Source organism: Sinohyriopsis cumingii, chromosome 8, assembly GCF_028554795.1.
Source record: "Sinohyriopsis cumingii isolate HCF-2022 chromosome 8, ASM2855479v2, whole genome shotgun sequence".
Taxonomy (NCBI): Eukaryota; Metazoa; Mollusca; class Bivalvia; order Unionida; family Unionidae; genus Sinohyriopsis; species Sinohyriopsis cumingii.
The window spans coordinates 19,699,436-19,722,931 of NC_142968.1; the positions used below are offsets into that span (position 1 = coordinate 19,699,436).

General features: G+C 36.8%; 1 protein-coding gene across 1 annotated transcript in view; it reads left to right on the forward strand.

The window, feature by feature from the left end:
• Window positions 1–319: 319 nt before the first annotated feature.
• The window catches only part of LOC149793088 (uncharacterized), a 43,386-nt gene continuing 20,209 nt past the window's right edge, over window positions 320–23,496 (forward strand). The window contains exon 1 of the mRNA XM_089968947.1: window positions 320–386. Coding sequence (XP_089825073.1) covers window positions 320–386 — 67 coding nt within the window. The remainder of the gene's footprint in view (window positions 387–23,496) is intronic.

Below are 23,496 nucleotides of genomic sequence, written 5' to 3' on the forward strand. Positions count from 1 at the left end.
CAGTGTTCTGATGGGATGACTATACCATACCTATGTGTACCATACCTATGTTGCATGACAATCACAGCGATATGTACCCTATGCAAAAGGTACTAACTGTTCTGTCGTTGTTCTGTCGTTGGTGCCGACTTTATGAAACCACGCCCACATTTATGACATCACATCGTTGCTTTTAGTTATAGAAGGAAAATATTTCATTATTATATATCCTGTTGATGAAGAAGGTTTCGTGGCAAACCGTTGACAGTTAGACCGGTTTTACATTTACTCTAATGCAGCGAGGTGCAGATTCAATGTAGTATCATTCAGGAGAATCGAAATGGCCTCTGGTGGAAGCACTGATATGACGTTAAAACGGAAAGGATTTGGAAAATCAAGTCAAGCAGGTGAGAGGAGAATTTGTATTTCTAGATCCGACCATTTTCATCATTATTTCATATTGAAATCTTAAATATGATAATGAACAACCACGCTCGTTGAATACTACTACTACTACTACTACTACTACTAATAATAATAATAATAATTATTATTATTATTATTATCATAGTCGTCATCATCATCATTATTATTTTCGTTATTATTATTTACAACTATGTCCAAATATTTATTGTACACATTTACAGTAATACTTCGATAATTTAATCATCAAAGCAGCAGGGAGGGCGAACAGACCAGTCTTGGAGCAAGTCTTTTTTTAAAATAAAGCTTCATACGAAAAAAACGAAAATAAAAGGACAACAACGTTAAACCGAACCCGCTAACTGACCGAGATTTTCTCCAACTGGGTTAGCTCATTTTGTTACTTTATCATTGTCGTTCGAGTTTTCAAATTTGTGTGTGTGTTTTTTTACCCACACAGACACTCATTGTTGGTCGTCACCCTCCCTTCTATTGTAGTGTGTGAGTAATTAAATCATTATTATATCAATAATGGAAACTCACACAGCTAGATTAGCTCTAGAGCGACTAGAGACAATTAGGAAACATATCCCTGTTCGTGATGCTGTCAAGCAGCAACTACAAGCGTGTCAGGAGTCTCAGGTGGAATGTACGGAAAGTACAGAACAGTTATTTAAACCAATTGTCGAACCAACCACAAAAAATCGTTACAGCAAGTGAGGCCGCTCAAAAAACTCCTGAGACATTACCTGTTGATATTGTTGACCGTCTTTAAGCATCTGAACCACCACCCCATCACCCTCCTCAACCACAACCTGAAGTTCAACCACAACCTCTGCCAAGAGTCAGAATTAACATCATAGATAAATTCACGCCTGAAGGTATTACCGCTATCAAGGACCCAAACCAAGTATTTAATATTGCCGCGTTTGGATATCATGATAGAGATAAGTGTGTAACAACCGAATATGTTAAAACTCTAAAAGCTGCCGATTGGGTCAGAGATATATATTGCATCTCTAATAATACTCCGCAGATCAGATCTGAGCAAGATGCTCACAGTTTTGACCTCTTTAACAATACAGTATGTGAGTATATTGAACAAGTAAAGCAAGTAAAGAGACTAAGAGAATAAAAAATGAAGCAGCAACTTGAAAGAAAAAAAAAAACAAAAGCGGAAAGGAAATCAGCCTCAAGAGCTTGGAAGAAAAAAAAAACATAGATAAAACAAGTGAGGAAGAAGGATTAACTGGAAGTGGTCTTGTTACTCGAGGAAGTGGTCTTATTACTTCATGTCCCAAATATATGTCCTTGCCGATGTTGAACGATTAGAAATTCGGATTGGCAGAAGACGAACCGGTAATAATTCTCCAGAAATTATTAATGAAGCAGCTGATATTTGTCAACGATTATTTACAGGCTGTATCATGGACATTAATGTTTATCGGTCTCTCATCGATAAAATCGTTGCCGATTACCACAGTGATTGAGGGTATGCAATTAGGTACAATGATCAAAATAAGATCAAAGTAGACCGATCATGGTGAAAATGACCAAGTAGAGCTAGCACTTTTTTGAAACATGCACATCTAGAGTAAGGCCAAGCTGTATACTCTATAACCCATATTACACCCATCAATCATACACCAAAACAAAGGGAATTAAAGGTTCTTTGATATACAAGGTCTTTTTAAATAGCCAGTATAACCAGTGAGGAAAGACGGGGAAATTATTTTTTCTTTAAAATTATAACGCTATGCAAAATACGAAACTGTAGAGCGCCACCTTAATTGTATTTAAAAAAAAGAGCTGATAACTTTTTTTACATTTTATATGTTTGGTAATTCATTCATTGCACTTTCAGAAGCTGGTGTTGTTTAGTCTGGCAAAGTTCATTTTCCCTTTTTTTAATAGCTGCTATGGATAGTGTACTTTGGACCAATTCAGGCTGATTTTTATGCATAAGGGAACAGTCAGTTTAGTTGGCAGTATGCTTAGATCGTGTACAATTTCCAAAAGTACAACATGCAAAGAAGTATCATCCACATTACATTAATGTAGCATAGAGGTATGCCAACATTCTATTCAATGTGCATGTTTTAAGTGCAAACAACGTCACCTTGCATACGTCACTCTCTTAAAAGTACATAATAACTAGTGAGCACCCCCAGTAGAGTTTTACTCTGAAGTACGATACCTTTGTTCGTATGTCTTTGAAAATACCGATTTGGTTATATTATTTGCAACAAGATGGGGAAACAAATTAACCAAAAAGGAAAATAATTTATTTATAAGCGAATACTATTGTAAAATATAGTCGACATAACTTTTTAATCCCTATTTTTCACCCGACAGAGTTATTTCCCTTCGACAGGAGTGTTTGTATCTAACACAATAGGATATACTGAAATAATATTTTTTGTTTATATTTCTTCGAAAACGCTGATTTAGCTATATTATCCGCGACTCGCTGAACCAAAGGCATGCAAATATCAAAATTATTTGCCGACTGCATTCAATGATCTAAATATTATTTATTCACCTGTCTCTGTATTTGCGGATATAACTGCCCTTTTTGCAATTAATTTATATTTACCAGTACCACTAAATCTGCAATTCTGACTGTGTGATGACCCGCAAATTACTCAACGAATTATTTTCGGATCTGAATGAATATGATCGATCACAAGACCGTCTTCGATTACTCCGTGAGAACACTCGTAAATGAACCTATGAGATTAATACTTTTTCTTCCCATCAACACCAAACATTAGATAACCATTATTATTAACAAAACCGACTGGTCTTTTTAGTCAACAGTTCATAATTACACTATAACGGTATGCCTCAAAACTTTTGATAATAGGATGTTTCACAAATGAATTTTGCTCCATTTATATAATAATATTATTTGTCAAAAAAATTATTTAGAAAATCTGGCGAGATATTTTTTAGCGTTTTTTATGACCTTATCATTACCGGCGTTATTTTTATAATCATTAAATCGTTTCAGCTCTCTGTATTTTGTACTACCACATTGTATACACAACTGTGACTTGTCCACTAACCCCAACACCACACTTTAAACACGGTTTTGGTCTTAGACTCCCTCTTCGTATGCTTTGTAGGTGAAGTCCGCAGAATTCGTTACAGGGAGTTGTAGAACCTATCATTAATCATTTACAGTTACTCTTTGTTTGAATCATTATATATATATATATATATATATATATATATATATATATATATATATATATATATATATATATATATATATATACACTTCTATTTACAGTTTACATATATAATAATAATAATGAGGACTTTGTATAGTGCCTGATCTTTAGAAGCTATAAGCGCTTTACAACATTAGCTAACACCTATAAGATAAAAAAAACATATTATGATATGATTACAAAACAAACACCATGAAATTAGAAAACATGAAAAGAATTATGCTGAGAATATTTAAGGTAGGAAACATTATTAGGTCTTTAAATTTGTTCTTGCAGTAGAAATAAGTGAGTTTTGAGAGCACTCCTGAATGGGATCACTGCGTCTTTGTGTCTAAGTTCAGTGGGCAATTCATTCCACGTTGATGGGTCCTGGTATGCAAAGGAACGCTGTCCATATGACTTTGTTTTCATAGTGGGAATAATGAGTATACGATTGTCAGAAGAGTAGCGTAAGTATCTTGCTGGTGTGTACACATGGGTGAGGTCGGATAGGTATGTTGGACTAAAGTCCGACAGTGAAACGTAGCAAAGAGAGCAAACTTTTTGTTTGATTCTGGATCGAATGGATAGCCAGTGTAAGGTACAGAGCAGCGGGGAGGTGTGCTCTGATCGTAGTACTCTAAGTATGATCCGAGCATTTTTTGAAGTTTCTGGAGAAGATATTGAGATGAACCAGACAGAATTGAGTTACAATAGTCCAGTCTTGAAAGTACTAATGAACACACAAGTGTTTTAGTGACATCAACTGAAAGATATTTGAGAATTGAGCTGATGCGTCTCAGCTCAAGATATGCAGCCTTGCATATGTTCATGACATGCTGGTGCAATGTGAGAGTACTGTCCAGAGTAACACCTAGGTTGGTTTCGTACTGATTGTGTGAATTTAATGTTGGTGTTGCTGATATTTATTGTTTGAGGTAAAGGATGTGAATGAGAAAGTCTTTGTGTTGTGATCAGAATGACCTTATATTTGCCTTAAACATAATATGGAAGGATTTGAGAGAATATCTACAATCGAACCTTCTAAAGCTACATTCGATCATAACAGAAAACCCCTGACTTGTGGAGGCGAGTTCTGGTTGATCCGATGAATAAAACTCTGATTAAAAGTATTCATGACGCCAAGAAAGAATTTCACGACGATTGTTCAGCTCAAGTGTGGTCAACATTCAGAAGTATGCTTGCGACACCGACAGGTATTGATGATGCTACAATGAATGACCAACGAGCGGCGACGATTCGAGTATTAATTATCTTGACAGTCGGAGATATTATTTTGATTAAAATTTATTGCGGAGCTAGACGATACTTGGATTATCTGTGACAAATGTGACTCTGTCCGTCTTCACACTGGAAATATTATTACGTTAAATAAAAATATAAAAATTCCAAACCAGGGATATTGACTGGTATTGACAAACCGTATTATGAACGAACGTATCATGCGACTGCAGTTATTTATGCAGTATATCTGCTGAATAATAAATCTAGCGTTCATGATCTCAAACCAATGAAATTTTCAAAAATTAGAAACTGTTTGAGGGATCTTAGACGTAAAAAAAATAAATAAGTGGGCGGAAACAGTTAAAGATGCTCGAAAGTTTATCAAAGATGTTGCTGAACTGGAAAAGAAACTAAAATTCCCAATAACGGTAAAAATAATAACCGGAGAGAGTTTGTACGAATGGAAATAGAGTCGAAAGGAGCTCCGATAAATATCATTAATCATAATGCGGAATCGTGGACTTCGGCTAGAACAATATTTCCACGAAATCGAACTGTTAAGTTCTATAACGGTGATATGTTTGATTTTATCAGAAATATCAGTAAAAGCGATCCTGTATCCATGTGGCTGTTTCAAAGTTCCGATGATGGAAACTATGTTCAGTTTGTACAACCTAACGGAGATATTTATCGTACAAAATCTCTCCACGAAAGAAATTATAAATCTTGCGTTAAAATATACCCATGACGATACTGAACAATTACTGAGTAATTGTTTTACCGTTCCGTCAGTTGCTGCTCATTTTACTCAGTAGGAAAATTCATGTAAACCAACACGGTTGGAATTTCTTGAAGAAATACAACGTAGTTGTGTGGAATACAGACACGGTGGATTGTGGAACTCCAGATACGATTATAAGGATATCAACTCGTTGATATGATTGCATGTTATCGGGGAAGTTTTCTTGGAATGGAAGAGTGTTCTAAATACTTTAAGAGATTTGGAAATCCAATACACGATATGACCAGAGTTGCAATAAACGGACCTTTACCAGATTTTGACCTGACTGGATTTGCATGCATCGAGTCATTCGAATTTGCACCGATAAACTTTCATCCGATTGTCGCTGTTTGGTTTGGAAAACATTTTAGCGAACGCAACTGGGCTCCAATAGTTTTATTACGATATAAGCTTAATGTAACAATATTTATATCGTTGGTTGTAAGTGAAGCAATTAAACCATATTATCCGCAGAAACAAGTTTGGTTACCACAACAACAGAAATATTATGATGACGAAAATCCTGATATAACTAATTTTGAGAATAAAAATCTCAAAAGATCTTGGCAGAAAAATAATTGGCAAATTTACCCAAGGAGGATCATATGATCATAAACGACATTGTCCAAGATTAATTATAGATGATGCTGAACTTGATTTTATATTTGTTGATACAACGAAGAGAAACACATTTATAAGTCGAAGTAATGATAACTTATCGGACGGAACTAAATTAGGTACAATTGTAAGTTACACTGATGGTGAGTCACCACAGTTTACTCATTTAAGATCTTCAATGTTCGCGTACGATTCGATAAATTTATTATCGATGATAAACAGATGTCTTGATGCCACTGTTAGAGTTGCCTCAAATTCATTTTATATCAATAAAAAAATACAGGATTGCTAGAACAACTACATATTGACGATGATGCATCTTGGTACAAATGGAGAATAAAACAAGAAAAGATACTTGTTTATTCTGAATCTGCCGACGTTTAAATCAAAGATATTTATTACAAAAATAATCAAATATCAAAATTGTTATCAGCACCGTCGGTATATGATCCTGTGACCAGACAGAAGACTGTTTATCTTAATGGACCGGGTAGTTCTGGTAAAACAACACGTGTGATCGAATTATTTCGTAGACTTGATATAATTGTGTTAACCCCTACACATAGACTAGCCAGAGAAATAAACGAACGAGGACTTAAATCGCATACTTATCACAGTTTTTTTCCGATGGAAATACATGGACTCCTGAACGAATGGGTGAAAAATATATTCCAAAGATTGTTATCTGGGATGAAATATGTACAGTGTTGCTAGAGACATTAAAAATATTTCTTGATTGGTTACTGACAAAAAGTACTGCTGTGATAATGTGTGGTGCTCATGGTCAACCGCCACCTTTTGTTGGATTGTCTCCGCATGAATGGTGTAAAGCATTTGTTGATTATGGTAGGGAGATAACTGATGATCATAGAGCGCTTGATCCAGAATTAAGAGAGCTAAACATTTCATCAGATTACAACCAAAGACATTCAGTGTGAAATAATGCGTGTGATAATTTCAGAAACTCCCATGAACAATTATTGGAATTTATGGAGACTAGATCATTTGATAGTTGCAAGTAGAAAGATGGTTCGTGATACACTTCAACAGCAATTATTTCTATTCCATAAAGTAAACTTTTCAAATCTACCCGTACCATTGTGCTATCGACCAGCATATACTCGACGGCGAAATAATGACGTTGAAATTCCAGGTTGTGGTAGTAAACAAAATCTTGTGTTAAATGATATTGTTTTTGCTCCTGTCAGTGTTGTTGAGAGCGCGCTAACGATGGAATAAACTCAATGGACGCTAGGATATACTATAACGATTCATTCGTCACAAGGATTAACTATTTCGGATACTAATATTTGGATTGTTGATGATCGTATTGAATGGTCAAATTTAGTTTATCTCGCAGTGTCTCGAGTCAGAAGAATATCTCAGCTGCAGATGGTTATCATAGACGGCACAGAAAATACTAATCAAACTGCTAGCAATCGAGATGATATAGTTAGAAAAAAAATGAACTGCTTAATGTGATAAAAACAAACGCGACTTTGGTCTCGATGCTGAATATATCATGACGCTGAAACAAAGACAGAATAATCATTGTGCATACTGTAACACAGAAATGTTGTGACAATATTCAAATAATAATCCAAGACAATTTACCGTAGATAGAATTAATAGTAGTCTTGGTCACACTCGCGAAAATGTGAATGCTGACTTGTTTTGAATGTAATCTTTGTTGAGGCATCAGTTCACAAAGCCGAACGCGGTCGTAATTGTGTGTCTTCAGGAATTACTTGTAATTGTTCACGTACAAATCCACGTTGACGGGCAGTTGAATCTAATATGTAGATTGCAGGTCTCCCCGTGGATCTTACCACATTGGAAATGTTATGTGTTGTCACACTCCAAATATGATCAGTTGCTCCTTTTTATCACCTTCGAGCTTACCAAATTCATATAAAATATCTTACAGTCACATTGTCTAGTGCTGATTGTTTTAAAAAAGAGTCATTTCGTTGTATTGATATATGTTTTTGATCTGATCGCATTAATGGGTTTCTTAGAAATTGCACGAGTAATTTCATTTATTTAACGCAGCTATCACACTTGGTAGTCTTGCAACCCATTCACGAGATTTCATATATTTCTGAATTATTTTCTTCCATACTGATATCCAAATAACCGCTTGGCAAGTGTTCGATTAAATTGTTCAACAATTGCCTGATCACGATGAATTGCGATATGTTCTCCTCTGATTTTGACCTTATGTTTTTTCATCAGAGATAATGCTGCACCAAGAAATTTTACTTTCCAGGATCAACCTGTAGCAACTGTGGCCATCGTTGACCACCTTGAGGTCAAGATCCTCTCTCATAAATTCGTTAAAAAGCAGATGTAACTTCAGTTGCTGCTTTAGTTGATAGTGGTTCTGCTTCTTTATATCTACTTGCAACGTCAACGACAGTTAACGCGTATTTGTATGTACGCGATTGACGTCTACGAGTTGTAATAGTATCATGTGGAAAAAACAAAATACCTGCTTGATGAACTCCATTGGGAGTGCTGATATCAAAATGTTCGTACTGAATTTGTTTAGGTGGTGGTGGATAAATTTGGTATATTGCATGCTGTGCCAACCGATTTGCAGCAACAGAACGTGTGACATTTGCTGCATCAGAAAGTTTACTAATTGCTGCTCAACCCTTCCAACATCTTCTTGGGCTATAATAAATTGATTCCATTATAATACTAATAATCGATAACGACCGTATATCTGAGCTACATTGCAGAATGAGAGTACGTGTTTTAAATTTGCAAGTCTACTGCAAAATTTAAAATCTGGGTCTTCCGTTAGTCCCCATCTGTTGTTGGTGAAGGGAGAACATCATGCATTGAGCGTAAGAGGAAGCTGATTTTCTGGGCATCATCGCTCAAAATGTCACTCCAAAAGTTTTCTTGACCTTGCTGTTTCCTAGAGTAGCTACTCCTTGATTCCTCGTGCCGACAGATTTATTACCTGTCTTCCTCTTTTGCATGATGTACTTCTTTCTGGACCAAAATACGCTTCTCTTTGATGCTTGTTGCTTGCCACAAGACAATCTGATTAAAATCAGATGTTCACTGTTATACATGATCTGACAGCGACCACTTGGGGGTCTTGTTCTGGTAACCTCTGTTATTACCATAATCGCTAATTTTTTTAACCAATCAAATTACGTTGTACATCTTCCCGTTTGGAGACTGAATAGTGTGGATAAAGGGCTTAAATGTGTATCGAACGATTTCATTCACTTTCAGATTTTTGGAAGCTGCACTTCCACTGGCTAGTTCAAATGTCACCAGAATATGACCCTTAAGCGGTCGTCATCAGATCGTCACGTACGACATTTCAAATCTGATTTTTAATCAGATTGACCACGTAGGTATTTTCATGCATTCGTGCCCCCGTCTTTTCTATTGCTATGGTGCCTACCATGTCACCGTGTTCCATTCTGGATTCTGCCTTTTCAACTACTTTTGCTGCCATCCACTTTCTTCCTGTCGGCACCTCCACTGCTGCTTTTCTCAACTCTTCATCTGCATTCTCTTTCACCTGCCTGACCTTGGTCACCTTCAACTCCTCTGTCATTGATGAAAGTGGTTAGTGACGATAGCTGTAGGTACTGTACAAGTCGATAATACATGATGCTCCTTAGCACCAACATCCAACGTCGCAGATATGTATTGTAAAATTCTGCACAATGCTTCTATGGCCATCAGTGGCGCTTGGCATGCTGGAAGTGGCCAAACGATTATTGGTAGAATACCATGCTGGTAACACCAGGCCCTGTACTACATATTTAAATAACCTATTAAGTATTTAGAGTAGCTTTCTTACGTTTTACATATTCAACTTAACATATCATATATTAGATATTGCAATTAACTTTATCACATATAGAACATATCTAAATTAATCTTATTACGTATCAAATATGAAAATTAACCGTATTATATAATACATATTTAAATTAATATATTTATGTAGATTACAGATTTACATTTACCTGATTACAAATATTTTAAAACCCTAATTAGTTATATTACATATTGAAATTAATCTTATTACATATGTTATATTTAAATTTACCTTAGTTACATATTGTATTAACCTTAATACATATTACATGCCTGACTGTGACAGTAATTCTCTTGGCATGCCACATGAAAATGCTTGAGTTGATCGCCACCATTTTATGTTGGAAATGTAGCTGTCCTTGAGTAATTTCGAAGGATACCAGTTGCTTCATTGTCACAAATTCTGACGTATAACACATTCAATATTTATATATATAAAGTTAAAGAGCATGGGATCAAGTAGCCATAAAATAAATGTGGAAATAAAGATCAGTTGTGTTTGCGTATCATATCATATCATATCGGAGCCCCGAGTGGTCTAAAGCGCTCACCGTTCGGGATCAAAGCCATCTCACCTCTGTTTGTGTGGGTCCGAGTCTCAGGCTTGGCTAACGTGGGGATGTGAGAAAGCCTGCAAGTAGTTTCTTGTGGGTCGGTGGTTCTTCCTAGGGTTTTCCAGGGGTCCTTCTCCACCAGGTATACTGGCCGCCATGTAAAGCCTATCTTGTGCTGAAAAATGGAGTTAAAGCCTACAACAACAACATATCATGTCATATCATATCATATCATATCATATCAGGAAGGTAATTGAGATCATATATCAGGAAGGTAATTGAGATCAGTATTTGCGGTTGTGGGTAAATAGATTTACTATGTAATATATTCCAAACTCCACGTCACATTTTGCTAGAAGAAAATCGATTTAAACGATAGTCGTGTGTGTGGTTCATCATAAAATAAAGAAAGGATATTAACAACAAATCACCGTACCGTGGTTTATCAAAGTGTATCATATACAAAATTGTGCACAATGCTCACCACTATCTGCGTGGGTTCGAATCTCGGGCTCGGCCTGTGTGGATATTTGAGAAAGCTTGCCTGTAGCTTTCCATGGGTTGGTGGTTCTCCTCCGGGTTTTCTCGGTTTCTTACTCCAACAGTTACATTTTCTGTCATGTACAGCCTATCACGTACTGAAAATGGCGTTAAGCCCACAAGAACGTCAAAACGTATCTCTATAAGGTAGATAATTGGTCAACAGTGGTGACCCTTAATAAGCAGTAGTAGTAGCAGTAGTAGTAGTAGTAGTAGTAGTAGTAGTAGATCTTTATTTGCGCTTTGTCACCCTAATTGTATTAGTCGTCTTAGTTGCTTAATGCTATGAACTTGTCCCCCCCCCCCTTCCAGTTGAAATCCACGTTTGACATCATGCCGCCATTAGTTTCAGCAGACGCGTCGTAGCCGTAGTCATAGTAATAGTGGTAGTACTAGTTGTAGTAGTCACATTGTCAATAAATAAAATGTAAAGTAATATCAGTTTTAGACTCTATCTTCAAAGCTCATTTCCCTCTTAAACTGTTAATCAATACACAGTTATATCTCCATGGTAACAAATATCCTCCTGACGATTCAAGAAAAAATAAATAAGATATAAACCTGCACGTCTATCAATTAACGCGCTCGTGTGTTGTTGCGAGGCAAATGTTATACGACTCCTCCTTTTCCGTTGAAAATAGGGATGCATAACGTCGAGAGATAATTTGGAATGTTTCGTAGATTTGAGGAACGGTGGTGATTCGCCGGGGTGGGTGGGTGGTGTAGATTTGAAACTTAGACTGACAAATCACTAAATGATTACAGCCAACACTGAAAATCAGAAAAAGTAGCTATCTCAAAAGAACGGAGAGATGCCACTCTTCTACACATATCAGGTGTCTTTTCTTTAACATATAGTGTTTAACACAAACTGGCTTATTATTAAATTTACATTGACATGCGCATTTGCTTAAAATCATTAAACCAGTCAGTACATGTACGCCCAATTAAAAGTTTGTTATTTTCTTGAAAATTCTATTACGTGATTAGTCATGTATATTAATTTAAAGTAACTCTAAAAAGAGCTAGGAAATCTGCAAAAAGACTTGGGATTTATTGTATTAATGATTCATGCGAATCATTCTTCGCACTTGCACCTGCATCTTCTTTGACTGATAAAAACGTACTATGAAATGAAATCATTATTTTTGTGTGGATCTGATGAATAAAAGTATGTTCTGATGTCTGATATTCCTTTTCAGTCTCTTAAGCTATTTCTTATCAATTCAATCTATTGAGTTAATTAATGTTTAGTCAGCTACCGACCTTCAGGTTCCAGGTTTAAATATATGAAACCCAAAAGTACTCTTTATATTATCAATTCAATTAAGTCAGTGCTGTCCAACCTGCGGCCCACGGGCTGGTTTTAAATGGCCCGCCAGAGCTCGAGCAGCTCGAACAGTCGTTGCTTTTCAGCTTTATGCTGCGGCCCTCGGCTACAAGAAAAAACATTTTTCAGTGGCCCATGGTGTCATAAAGGTTGAACAGCACTGAATTAAGTACACACTTCTATTAGGGGTGCGCTCTGCAGATATTATACACTTCTGAGAGAGTGACAGGTATAAAGTGAAGTTGTTTGCATTTGCAATATGCACAGTGGACAGAATGTTAGCACACCTCTATGTTACTTTCATGTGCTGTGGCTGAAACTTCATTGGACCTCGTACTTATGGAAATTGTTCATGGTCTAAGGATACAGCTAACCAAATCTGACTGCTCTCATGTGCTCAAAAACCAGTCTGAATAAGTCTAAAGCACACTATCTTTAGCAGTTGTTGAAATAGGGAAAACGAATTTTGCCAGACTAGACAGACAGTACCGGTTTCTGAAACTGCAATGACTTAATTACCAAATATATTAATGTAAAAAAGTTATGGGTTGTCTTTTTCTAACAATTTACCCCTGACGTACAGGAAGTGAAAATGACCCAACGGAGCAATCTTTCTTCTGCTAGGTGTACATCTGAAGTAAGGCCAAGCTGTATATTCTATAACTCTAATTACACCCATCAATTATGCATCAAGATAAAGGGAATTAATAATACCTAACACATACAATGTATTTTTAAGTAGCCTGTATAGCCAGAATAACCGGTGAAATTATTTTTCTTTAAAATTTATCCCAATGTAAAATACGAAACTGTAAAGCGCCACCTTATTCAAATCGTATTAATAGTTTCAACCAATGCATAGACCTATAGTAGATGTTAGATTCAACTGCTCTAGAGACGGCACGGTTTGCTGCAGGGTTGCCATGCTACAACTTTCTTGTCTGATATGTTTTAACATAATTTTTCGGCGATAAAGTTTTTTCCCTGTCATCTGATAGAAAGGTAACAATAATAAAGTTTGTCTAAGACAACTACCGCCAACGTCTCAAAGAAGTTACACTTTAATAGTAGGTTACATCACGTCTCTGGTCAGATAACACTTTTCATATTGTTACAATTTCGCGTAAAAACAAGTCAGTCAACACACCCAGTACCACTTTATTTTCAACAAATCAATGCAGCTTATTATTAATTCGCCACCACGCCCATCCACGTGGCATCTTTATTTGGTTATGTTTAGTCATTTGAGCCTCTCCATGGAAGTCGTGTATATTTAAAAGCCCTTGTTTAAAGCAAAGTGATCTGTAATTAAAAAGAAAAGGACACTTTATTATTGCATATCACGTCACATTGGTGTGGAGAGTAGTTTAAAGGACACCGTATATTATTGCATATCATGTCAGGTTGGTATGGGGAGTAGTTTAAAGGACACCGTATATTATTGCATCCCACGTCACGTCACGTTCATGTACTGAGTAGTTTAAAGGACACCGTATATTATTGCATCCCACGTCACGTCACGTTCATGTACTGAGTAGTTTAAAGGACACCGTATATTATTACATGCCACGTCACGTTTGTGCAAAGAGTAGTTTAAAGGACACCGTATATTATTAGTACATCTCAAGTCACGTTGGTGTAGAGAGTAGTTTAATGGACATATTATATTACTGTATCCCACGTCACGTTTGTGTAGAGAATAGTTTAAAGGACACCTTATGTTATTTTATCCCACGTCATGTTGGTGTAGAGAGTTGTTTAAAAGACACCGTATATTATTGTATCCACATCACGTTGGTGAAGAGAGTAGTTTAATTGATACGTTCCTGTGAAATGTTCAATATGTACAAAATGTTCAATATGTACGAACTGTTCAACATGTACAAAATGTTCAAAATGTACGAACTGTTCAATATGTACGAACTGTTCAATATGTACGAATTGTTCTATATGTACGAATTGTTCTATATGTACGAAATGTTCTATATGTATGAAATGTTCAATATGTACGAACTGTTCAATATGTACGAAATGTTCAATATGTACGAATTAGTTATCTGACCAGTCACATTCTGCAAGTTTACGTTCTGTAAAGATGGAATCCTTGAGAGGAGCTAAAGGTAGTCATCCTGAACAAACGTTGTCAATATTATTTTTTTGTCAGATTACAAATGAGAACATTATATAATTATTATATGAAACCAAGCTTCACCATCATTTAGGAGTTTCTATAAATATATCTATGAGCGATTGGTCGTTGGCATAATTTAGAGAATGACAATAACTTCTGTGTTTATTACATGAGACTGTTGTGGTTCTCGGCTCTATATTGCGTTGGATGGTAAAGAAAATCACATAAAGTGTTTCTGTCTCATGTCTTAAGAAATGACAATGGTCTGAAGCAAAACTAATGGATCTAGCATAGACCATTCGCAATCATTACATAATACCGAAGGCACTAAATCACAATTGTCTTTATTCTTGTGACTAAAAAAGTAAATTTAACCACTATTGTTATTATTATATATTTACATATCATAAATGAAAGTATGGAGCTAGTATCTGTTTTCACTTTGACCGTTATCCTCATTATAGATTTTAACATTTAACTTATTTTACTCATAGCTATATTTGTATGAAAATTTCTCTTGAAGCTAAGTTACTATCTTGTAAAAGTTATCAACAATGGAAAATCGCTACTAATGCTGACCTCCCCCCTGTCTCCTTACTAATATGCAACATTCGGACATTTGTATGATGGGGAGAAACTAGTGAGTTGAACTCCGCAGAAATTCTCTGGCATTACATAATGCTACTATTTGTGGCCAAAGAATAAGCGATACTCAAACAGATATGATTGGAAACGATGACGCAAGACGTATACTTTTCTTTAGAATTGGGCATTATATCAGACGACCTTCCATGTTTCTGTCTCTGTCCATAGGGACATAGTTCCTACTAGTGCTACAATGTAAGATATCGACCCTGATATTTCTGTTTTGAGGGTGTATGTATACTGGGCTAGGTACAACGAGTGCGCATATCTGAAATAGTCATGTACTTTTCCACAAATCCAGTAAATAAGGATTGTTGATTGTCAAAAGAGCCCGGATGCACATCAATTTTACTTGATACCATTCCCGATGCACTAATAACAATATTAACGGTATAACCGATTCATGGTCAGAGGGGAAAAGCGTTATTACTCAAATCTCAATTTCCTCCTAAAGTCCATGTTCAAATCAAGCCATTGGCGTTCAAAAATTATCTTTTGCGATCTCAGTGTGCTCGAATTCATATTCTGGAACGCATAGGGTTGTGTGTTTGTGTGTGTGTGTGTGTGTGTGTGTCTGTGATTTGGATTTTTAACGTAGCTTTAACAATTTTTCAGTCATATCGCTACGACCTTTGCAGTGTGACAGTTTATAATGATGCCTAGCACTGGGGCATCATGCTGCAGACATGTAGCATGATGTTCCACCCAGTCACATTATCCTGGCAACAGGCTGACCAGTCCTAACACTAACCTCATATTGAGCGCCAAACGAGGTAGCTATTAGTACCATTTTTATAAGTTTTTGGTAGGACGCAGCTGGGGATCGAACCAACGACTTCCCGCATCCAAGGCGGACACTCTAACCACTAGGCCACCGGAGTGGTCATAGGGTTATGTTATAATCTGAGAAAATAGAAGAGGATCAAAAGGTTAGAACAAGAACTAAGGTCACGTGTTAAAATGTCAAAGGTCATGAAAATACTGATAGGGTATGAAAAACGTCTGGAATTATGAAATAAATTAATTAACGATAAAATACATGAAAATCAATGTTTACTATCTGACATTTGCTCTTGAGTTTATAATAACAAGCCAACTAAAGAATCGATTTATACTGCAACACTCAAATTTAATATCGTGATTTAGTCACACATTGGATGAAATTTTCTTCTTTTATCAATGAATTTATTAAAACAATTTCAAACCTTCAAGTAGCATTGACCAATTAAATTCTAACAGTAGTTTCTGAGTATTCAGTTTCATTTGAATCGTTATAGAATGATCTGGTAATAATTAAAATGCCAAGAATGTGAATCTGGTAATAATTAAAATGCCAAGAATGTGAAATGTAAAGACAACTGAAAAACAATCTAGATTTGTCTTTGTGTCGAATGTGAAATGAATACCTGTGTCATATTTCAGAAGTTTTTAATGTTGTCTGACCATGAACTTTCTCGCTTTGCTAACTGTGAAGAAAGCAACTAATTGTTTCTAAAAATTTAAATGCAATACTTCTGATTTGTTTTACACAGGTAAGACTTTCGTTGATGTTAGAGATGTACATATCAATGTGTTTTTGCCTTTTTAGTAACAATAAACTCTACAGACGACCATGCTAGATTACATTTTGATACTATTCAAAATAGAAAATGAACAAAAATTATTTTATATACCGATATTGCTATCTTACTACAAAATTCATAAAATACCTGTTCTTTAGACACCATGGACTTGATTCTATAGGACGTCATTTTAAGGGTGATAGAAATTTTAAAATCAGTAGTAGTGAATGGGGACGATTCAGGGTCTATGGGACTTATCATTAAAAACACCCCTGGGACCATATAGGGTCTATGTAAATTTAACATGGAGAAAACCCCTGGGACGATATAGGGTCTATGGGAATTAGCATTACAGACCTTCTTGGGACTGTATAGGGTCTATGTAAATTTAACATTAACACCCCTGGGTCTGTAGAGGGTCTAGGGGAATTAGCATTACAGATCTTCTTGGGTCGGTATGGGGTCTATGTAAATTTAACATTAACACCCCTGGGCCTGTATAGGGTCTATGTAAATTTAACATGGAGACAAATCATGGGCCTGTTTAGCGTCAAGGGGAATTGAACATGGGGAATAAATCGTTGGTCTGTTTAGCGTCAAGGGGAATTGAACATGGGGAATAAATCGTAGGACTGTCTAGCGTCAAGGGGAATTTAACATATGGAAATTGAACATGGTGGGTCTGTATAGCGTCAAGGGGAATTGAACATGGTGGGACTGTCTAGGGACAATGATGGTAGAGGGTCAAACACAACAGAGACAGAGACATACATACACTAGTACAAGCGTGAGATTTATATATAAAGCATTACCAAGACCTGAAATCTTGCTGGGGTGTTCAAAAATTTGCATAATTGTAATGATGTTATAAATAGTTATAATCAAGGAAATGCTCAACGACAAAATGGATGTGACTAAAAGTAACGCTAAAATGACGAAATTGTCCCAGAATTTAAAGGAAAATAAACATATCCCCGAAAATTAAGCTACAATGGTTTAGACTAAAATGGATAAAATTAGTAACTACTTACAATATCAACTTGTGTGACGATCGTGGATAAACACCCATGTATCTATTTATAGCTATAATCAGCTAAAATTCCTATGAAATCCCACTATCTATTTATACTACAACTTGTGGGTTATTCCTTTGGAAAAAACCCACTATCTTTTAATAGCCTCAGCTTGAGTGACGTTCCTGTTTATGAACTCTAGTACATATGTATAGCTACAACCTGTGGAAATCCCCAAGTCCATATTTATAGTCTCGAAATTTCCAGCGTCAGTGACGTCACTGTACTGAACACAAGGGGATAAATGTCAACAGTGTTGCAAGTGGCTGACCTGAATACACGCTACTGCAGGTAGGTAGGTAGAGTGTATCTGATAGGGATAAAGTGAGTTTTATAGGGACAAACAGAGACCAATACACACACACACACACACACACACACACACACACACAACGTACGCGCGCAGACATACGCACACACACACACACACACAGAGGGAAGAGGAAAAAACAAACCCAAAATATACTATCAACACAGAAGGGAGATAATACAAACCCCAAATAAACTATCCACACAAACGTACGCGAACGCATACAAACCCCAAATATACTATCCATACAAACGTACGCGAACGCATACAAACCCCAAATATACTATCCACACAAACGTACGTGAACGCATGCAAACCCATATATACTATCCATACAAACGTACGCGAACGCAATACAAACCCCAAATATACTATCAACACAGAAGGGAGATAATACAAACCCCAAATATACTATCCACACAAACGTACGCAAACGCATACAAACCCCAAATATGCTATCCATACAAACATACGCGAACGCATACAAACCCCAAATATACTTTCCATACAAACGTACCCGAACGCATACAATTCCCAAATATACTATCCACACAACGTCGCTAACGCATACAAACCCCAAATATACTATCCACACAACGTCGCTAACTCATACAAACCCCAAATATACTATCCACACAAACGTACGCGAACGCATAAAAACCCCAAATATACTATCCACACAACGTCGCTAACGCATACAAACCCCAAATATACTATCCACACAACGTCACTAACTCATACAAACCCCAAATATACTATCCACACAATGTCGCTAACGCATACATACCCCAAATATACTATCCACACTCGGGAGGAAGAAGAAAAAACAACCAAATATACGATCTACACAACGTACGCGAACACACACACACGCACACCACAGAGGGAAAAAAAAGAAAACCATTATACACTATCCACACGGAGTGAAGAAATAACCCTTTATATATACTATCAACAGAGAGTGAAGAAAATAGCCCATTATATTCCATCAACACAGAGTGAAGAAGAAGAAAAAGTTTTTTGAAAGCACCTAAGCCCTCACCTGCAATGACCAACTCTGCCAAACACCTACACCCCACCCACCCCCACTCCCAACACTACAAAACCCATTTAACCCGTTATTTTATGGCATCAGTGTGTGATTTAGGAAACATCAAGACACAAAATGATGGACGAATAGACTGACTATTGTTTACGGACTTGCATGCCTAAAGAGCGTGCGTGAAGGAAAACATCCTTCCATTTCAATTCTAACTAAAACATGATCCAGAGGGATAGAGAGAGGTGAAAGAACACAATTTCATAAAGTGTGAGTAAAAACAAAACACGCCATCCTTATTATACAATGTCAAGACCAAGAGACACTTACGTTTTCTTTCTGGTCTATTCTCTTTTAGAAGGTAGTATGAAATTTCACATCAGGGCCAACGCATCGGCTCACATTGTCAATTTTTCCATTTCCATGTTTTTACTGGCACAAGTTCTTCATCATCTTCAATTTCTTCTTCTTCTGAATCCCTCTTCTCTGTTTCGTCTTGTTTTTGTTTTTTCTCTTTTCTCGTAGGGCACTCTGAATTCCAGTGTCCTTTCTCCTGACAACGATATTAGGTATCTTGACTTTTGTCTCTCTTTCTTAGACGAAGCAGGTATTCTGGAGACAAATACCCATTTACCTTTGCAGGTATAGAAACTTCATCAGCACTTACATACTTTCGTATGACTCTCATCAAATCAACGACCAAAAGAGTAAGTTTTGTTGCCACTTTTGCATGTGAATTATGCTTTCGTATGACTTTTAGCAAATATTTGACCAGCAGGTCAATCTGTGCTGACTCTTCCATCTTCTTGATCGTTTGAGAGTGGAATGAATACTCTGACGCTAAGACACTCTCCTTATATACAGGGACCTGCTGCGTATGAAACCTAGTCAAACGTAATTTTGCAATAAGATGAAACGATTTCATTGAGGAAGTAAAAGGCAATGATGTACCGTATCGCCTCACACAAAACCTGAAGTGTTAGTTCAGATCCGTGTCAGTGATTTCGAAGACGACATAACTGAGCTTTAATCAATGCTCTCCATTTATGTCACAAAACTACGAGTCCTGATTCACGCCAAAAGAAATTTCGTTCGGTCCATAAAAAATAGTATCACATCTGAGAAACGCAAAAACGAACTTCCAGAAAACTGAGAACGACGGCTTACACCTACAACGTAAATGTATGAGTTCAAGTAGTGCGTAAAACTTAGTCAAATTAAATTTTTATAGTCAAGACGAAACGATCTCTTTTCGAACAAGAAAGCAGACACCAAGCGACAATGGCGATCCGTGTCACACAACACTTTTCAAAATGTATATTATCAGAGGTTTGTTCTAGCGATCTGCACGGTTAAATTAAATGTTGATGTATTTTGCAATAAGACGGACACAATTTCCATGGCATCGCCCATGGTACGATTGTTCGTGCATTAGTTTAATTTTCAAAAATATTTTTTTATATAAATCGCCTATAGGATAGACCCAGTAAAGCATGGCCATTCTCGTCACTGTCTGAATAGCTACTCAAGTCAATTCGAAGCGAACGCGGTAAGAAAATAAGTATAGCCAAGGAAATGGCTTACAACGGGTGATGCATTGTTTTGTTCTAGGACTGTGTGGCATAATAATCCCTATGTTCTAGCGTTGTTACCATTACAGTGCAGACAGACTGAAATGTGAACTTACAAGCCCTCTTTGTGTGTGTTGTACCATTTCTTCTTACCACATCAAAATACTGAGCGTCACAGTATTGGTTCGCGTTTTCAAGCTGACCATTTTTTATATCTCACTTAAACATTTTAACATAAACACTCACACACACATCGGTAGAGTCAGAACAGACGTGTTACAGTATTGAGGGGCATGTTATCTTTTTTTTTCAAACTAATAAATTTGGGGTTTGTATGAAGTAAAGAACCGAAAGTACAGTGAAACTCAAGGATGATGACCCAATCTGTCTGTCTATTGATGCGTGTATTTACTTAAGAAGAAATATGACCTCTAAAACACAAAGAGATACGGCAAGCATGATTAGATTAAACACAACAATGTTTTCCTTCACGCCCGTGTAATTTAGAGTTTCAATCGTCTTTGAAGACAAACTTGGTCTCCTTTTGTAGGGCTTGAAATAATAAACAAAAACTGAAAAATCTTATGCACTTTGCTATAGATAATTTCATCAACAGACTAAACAACATAAATACCGTTACAACAATAGAAAGCCTTAAATCTTCTATCAAAAAGAAATGCATCAAAAAAATTAAAGATTACCGATAACTAACCAATGAAACCGAACTTAACAAAGGCAATGACATGTGAAGAAATGCCTCTCACTTTGGAAAGGTAGGCGAATGTACTCTGTCATGCACCATCAACTTGAAAAAAATTATAAACAGAGAGAAACGTGAATTCAAAATTCAGTTGTGTTTTTTTTTTTTTTGTTTCTTCAAAATTGTTTCGGTTTTTTTCTCTGTTTTTTTGGGGAACAAATCTAAGCACTAATATAGAGTGGAAAAGGGAAAATGCACATACAAGCTTTGATATTTCTGAAAAAATGAGGGGATATTCCTAATGTTCATAACCACCTATATATGCTTGGACTTGTCTGTGACTTATCCACAAAACAAGATGTACATATTTCTGGTCAAGTTGCAAGTGTGTGCGTTTTTTGAAAATGGTAAAAATTGGATATACAATTTTCTCGTGACACTTATAAAGTGAAGAGTCTGTGCAAGTGTCAAAAGCCAAAGTCATATAAGTTTTGTATTTTGTACGGCTTGTAAAGATTTCCACTTTAGAAAATGTGAAGTATCACAAGTTATTATCACAAACAGAAGTGGAACATAGGGGCTTGCAAGAAAGAAAATAACCCAGACAGTTGGTGTCATCAAGAGTTCTAGAGACGGTACCCGAACTTGCTTGCTTGCTTACTTGAATTAAAGTGATTTTCGCTCTAATGGAGCATGTATCACTGGTTTAATAACGCACCGCGTGATTTTTAATTACTCCTGGGGAAGGAAAGAGAGCCTCATCCCCCAGGCTTTTATGTACTCACAGACTATTTTTAAATTTAGCCACTCAGGTGTAGGACTAACTAGTCCTTAACAACCTGACTGAAAGGCTTTAAACATGAGTGGGAATTGTCTCACCACACACTCATTTTTCTGTCCGAGCGTGGTAAAGGAGGAAAAAGGTGCTCAGCAAGACAGCCATGGATGTTAAGTACTCACCAAAACGCTAGCCCGTACTTATTTCAAATCAAGTCGTGTCACCAAAAAAGACGACGTGTACGACATCAAAGGCATTGTCAAATGCAGAAACCGTAAAGTGGGCAAACGACGTGTCAAAGAAGTCAAAGTACGTTGGAAAGGATATCCGACCAGTTATCATTCTTGGATCGACGCTTCGCACGTCATCGACTATAAAAAGAAGTGACCATCATTCCCTTTCACACAGATTCAGCTACTGCGATCACTCCTTCACCCAATTCTTCTCTGCAAGATTTACAAAAACAACCCTTGTGGGTGAGGTGTAGAGAACGTGTGCCTATAACGCAAATCGTTTTTTTCTGCCAAACCTTCGTGGTGTAATGTGTCATCGGTGCAGCCATCGCCAATTTGAGTTTGGAACAAGCAGACAAACAATTGTGGACCATTGTATAGAGCAGTTGCATCGGTTACCTGCTTCCTAATCCCTCCCTGAAATTCTCCTCGAACGGGAACCACGGGAACCTTGTGTCCAGCGTCAGTGCCAGCCACCACTCCAACAACAACTCCATTTTGGGCGGAGACAGTCCTCTGACTTCCAGTAACACCTCGGAGAGCCACAAAACTCTGGAATTATGAGCAATAACAACCAATTTTACTTAACCTTACCCAGTGACAGTTCCATGGAGGTGTTTCCCAAGAACACGTTGTGCTGTTACACGGTCAAATTACCTCAGACCATCCAGTTAGATCACGAAGCCCATTGGGAAGTGGCTTTAGTGGAAATCATTCACCCAACACAAATCAAAAACATCACCGAAAAGCAAAACACTTTCGAGGTGGAAATCCTGAATGCCCAATTGGAGGAAGAAATCAATAAAATCGGGTTGTTAGGGGACACAAGACCAGCCAGCAATCCAGTCTTCATTATCTACACCTTGAAAATTCCTTCAGGTTATTATTTTAGTGGTGAACATTTGGTGGACACTATT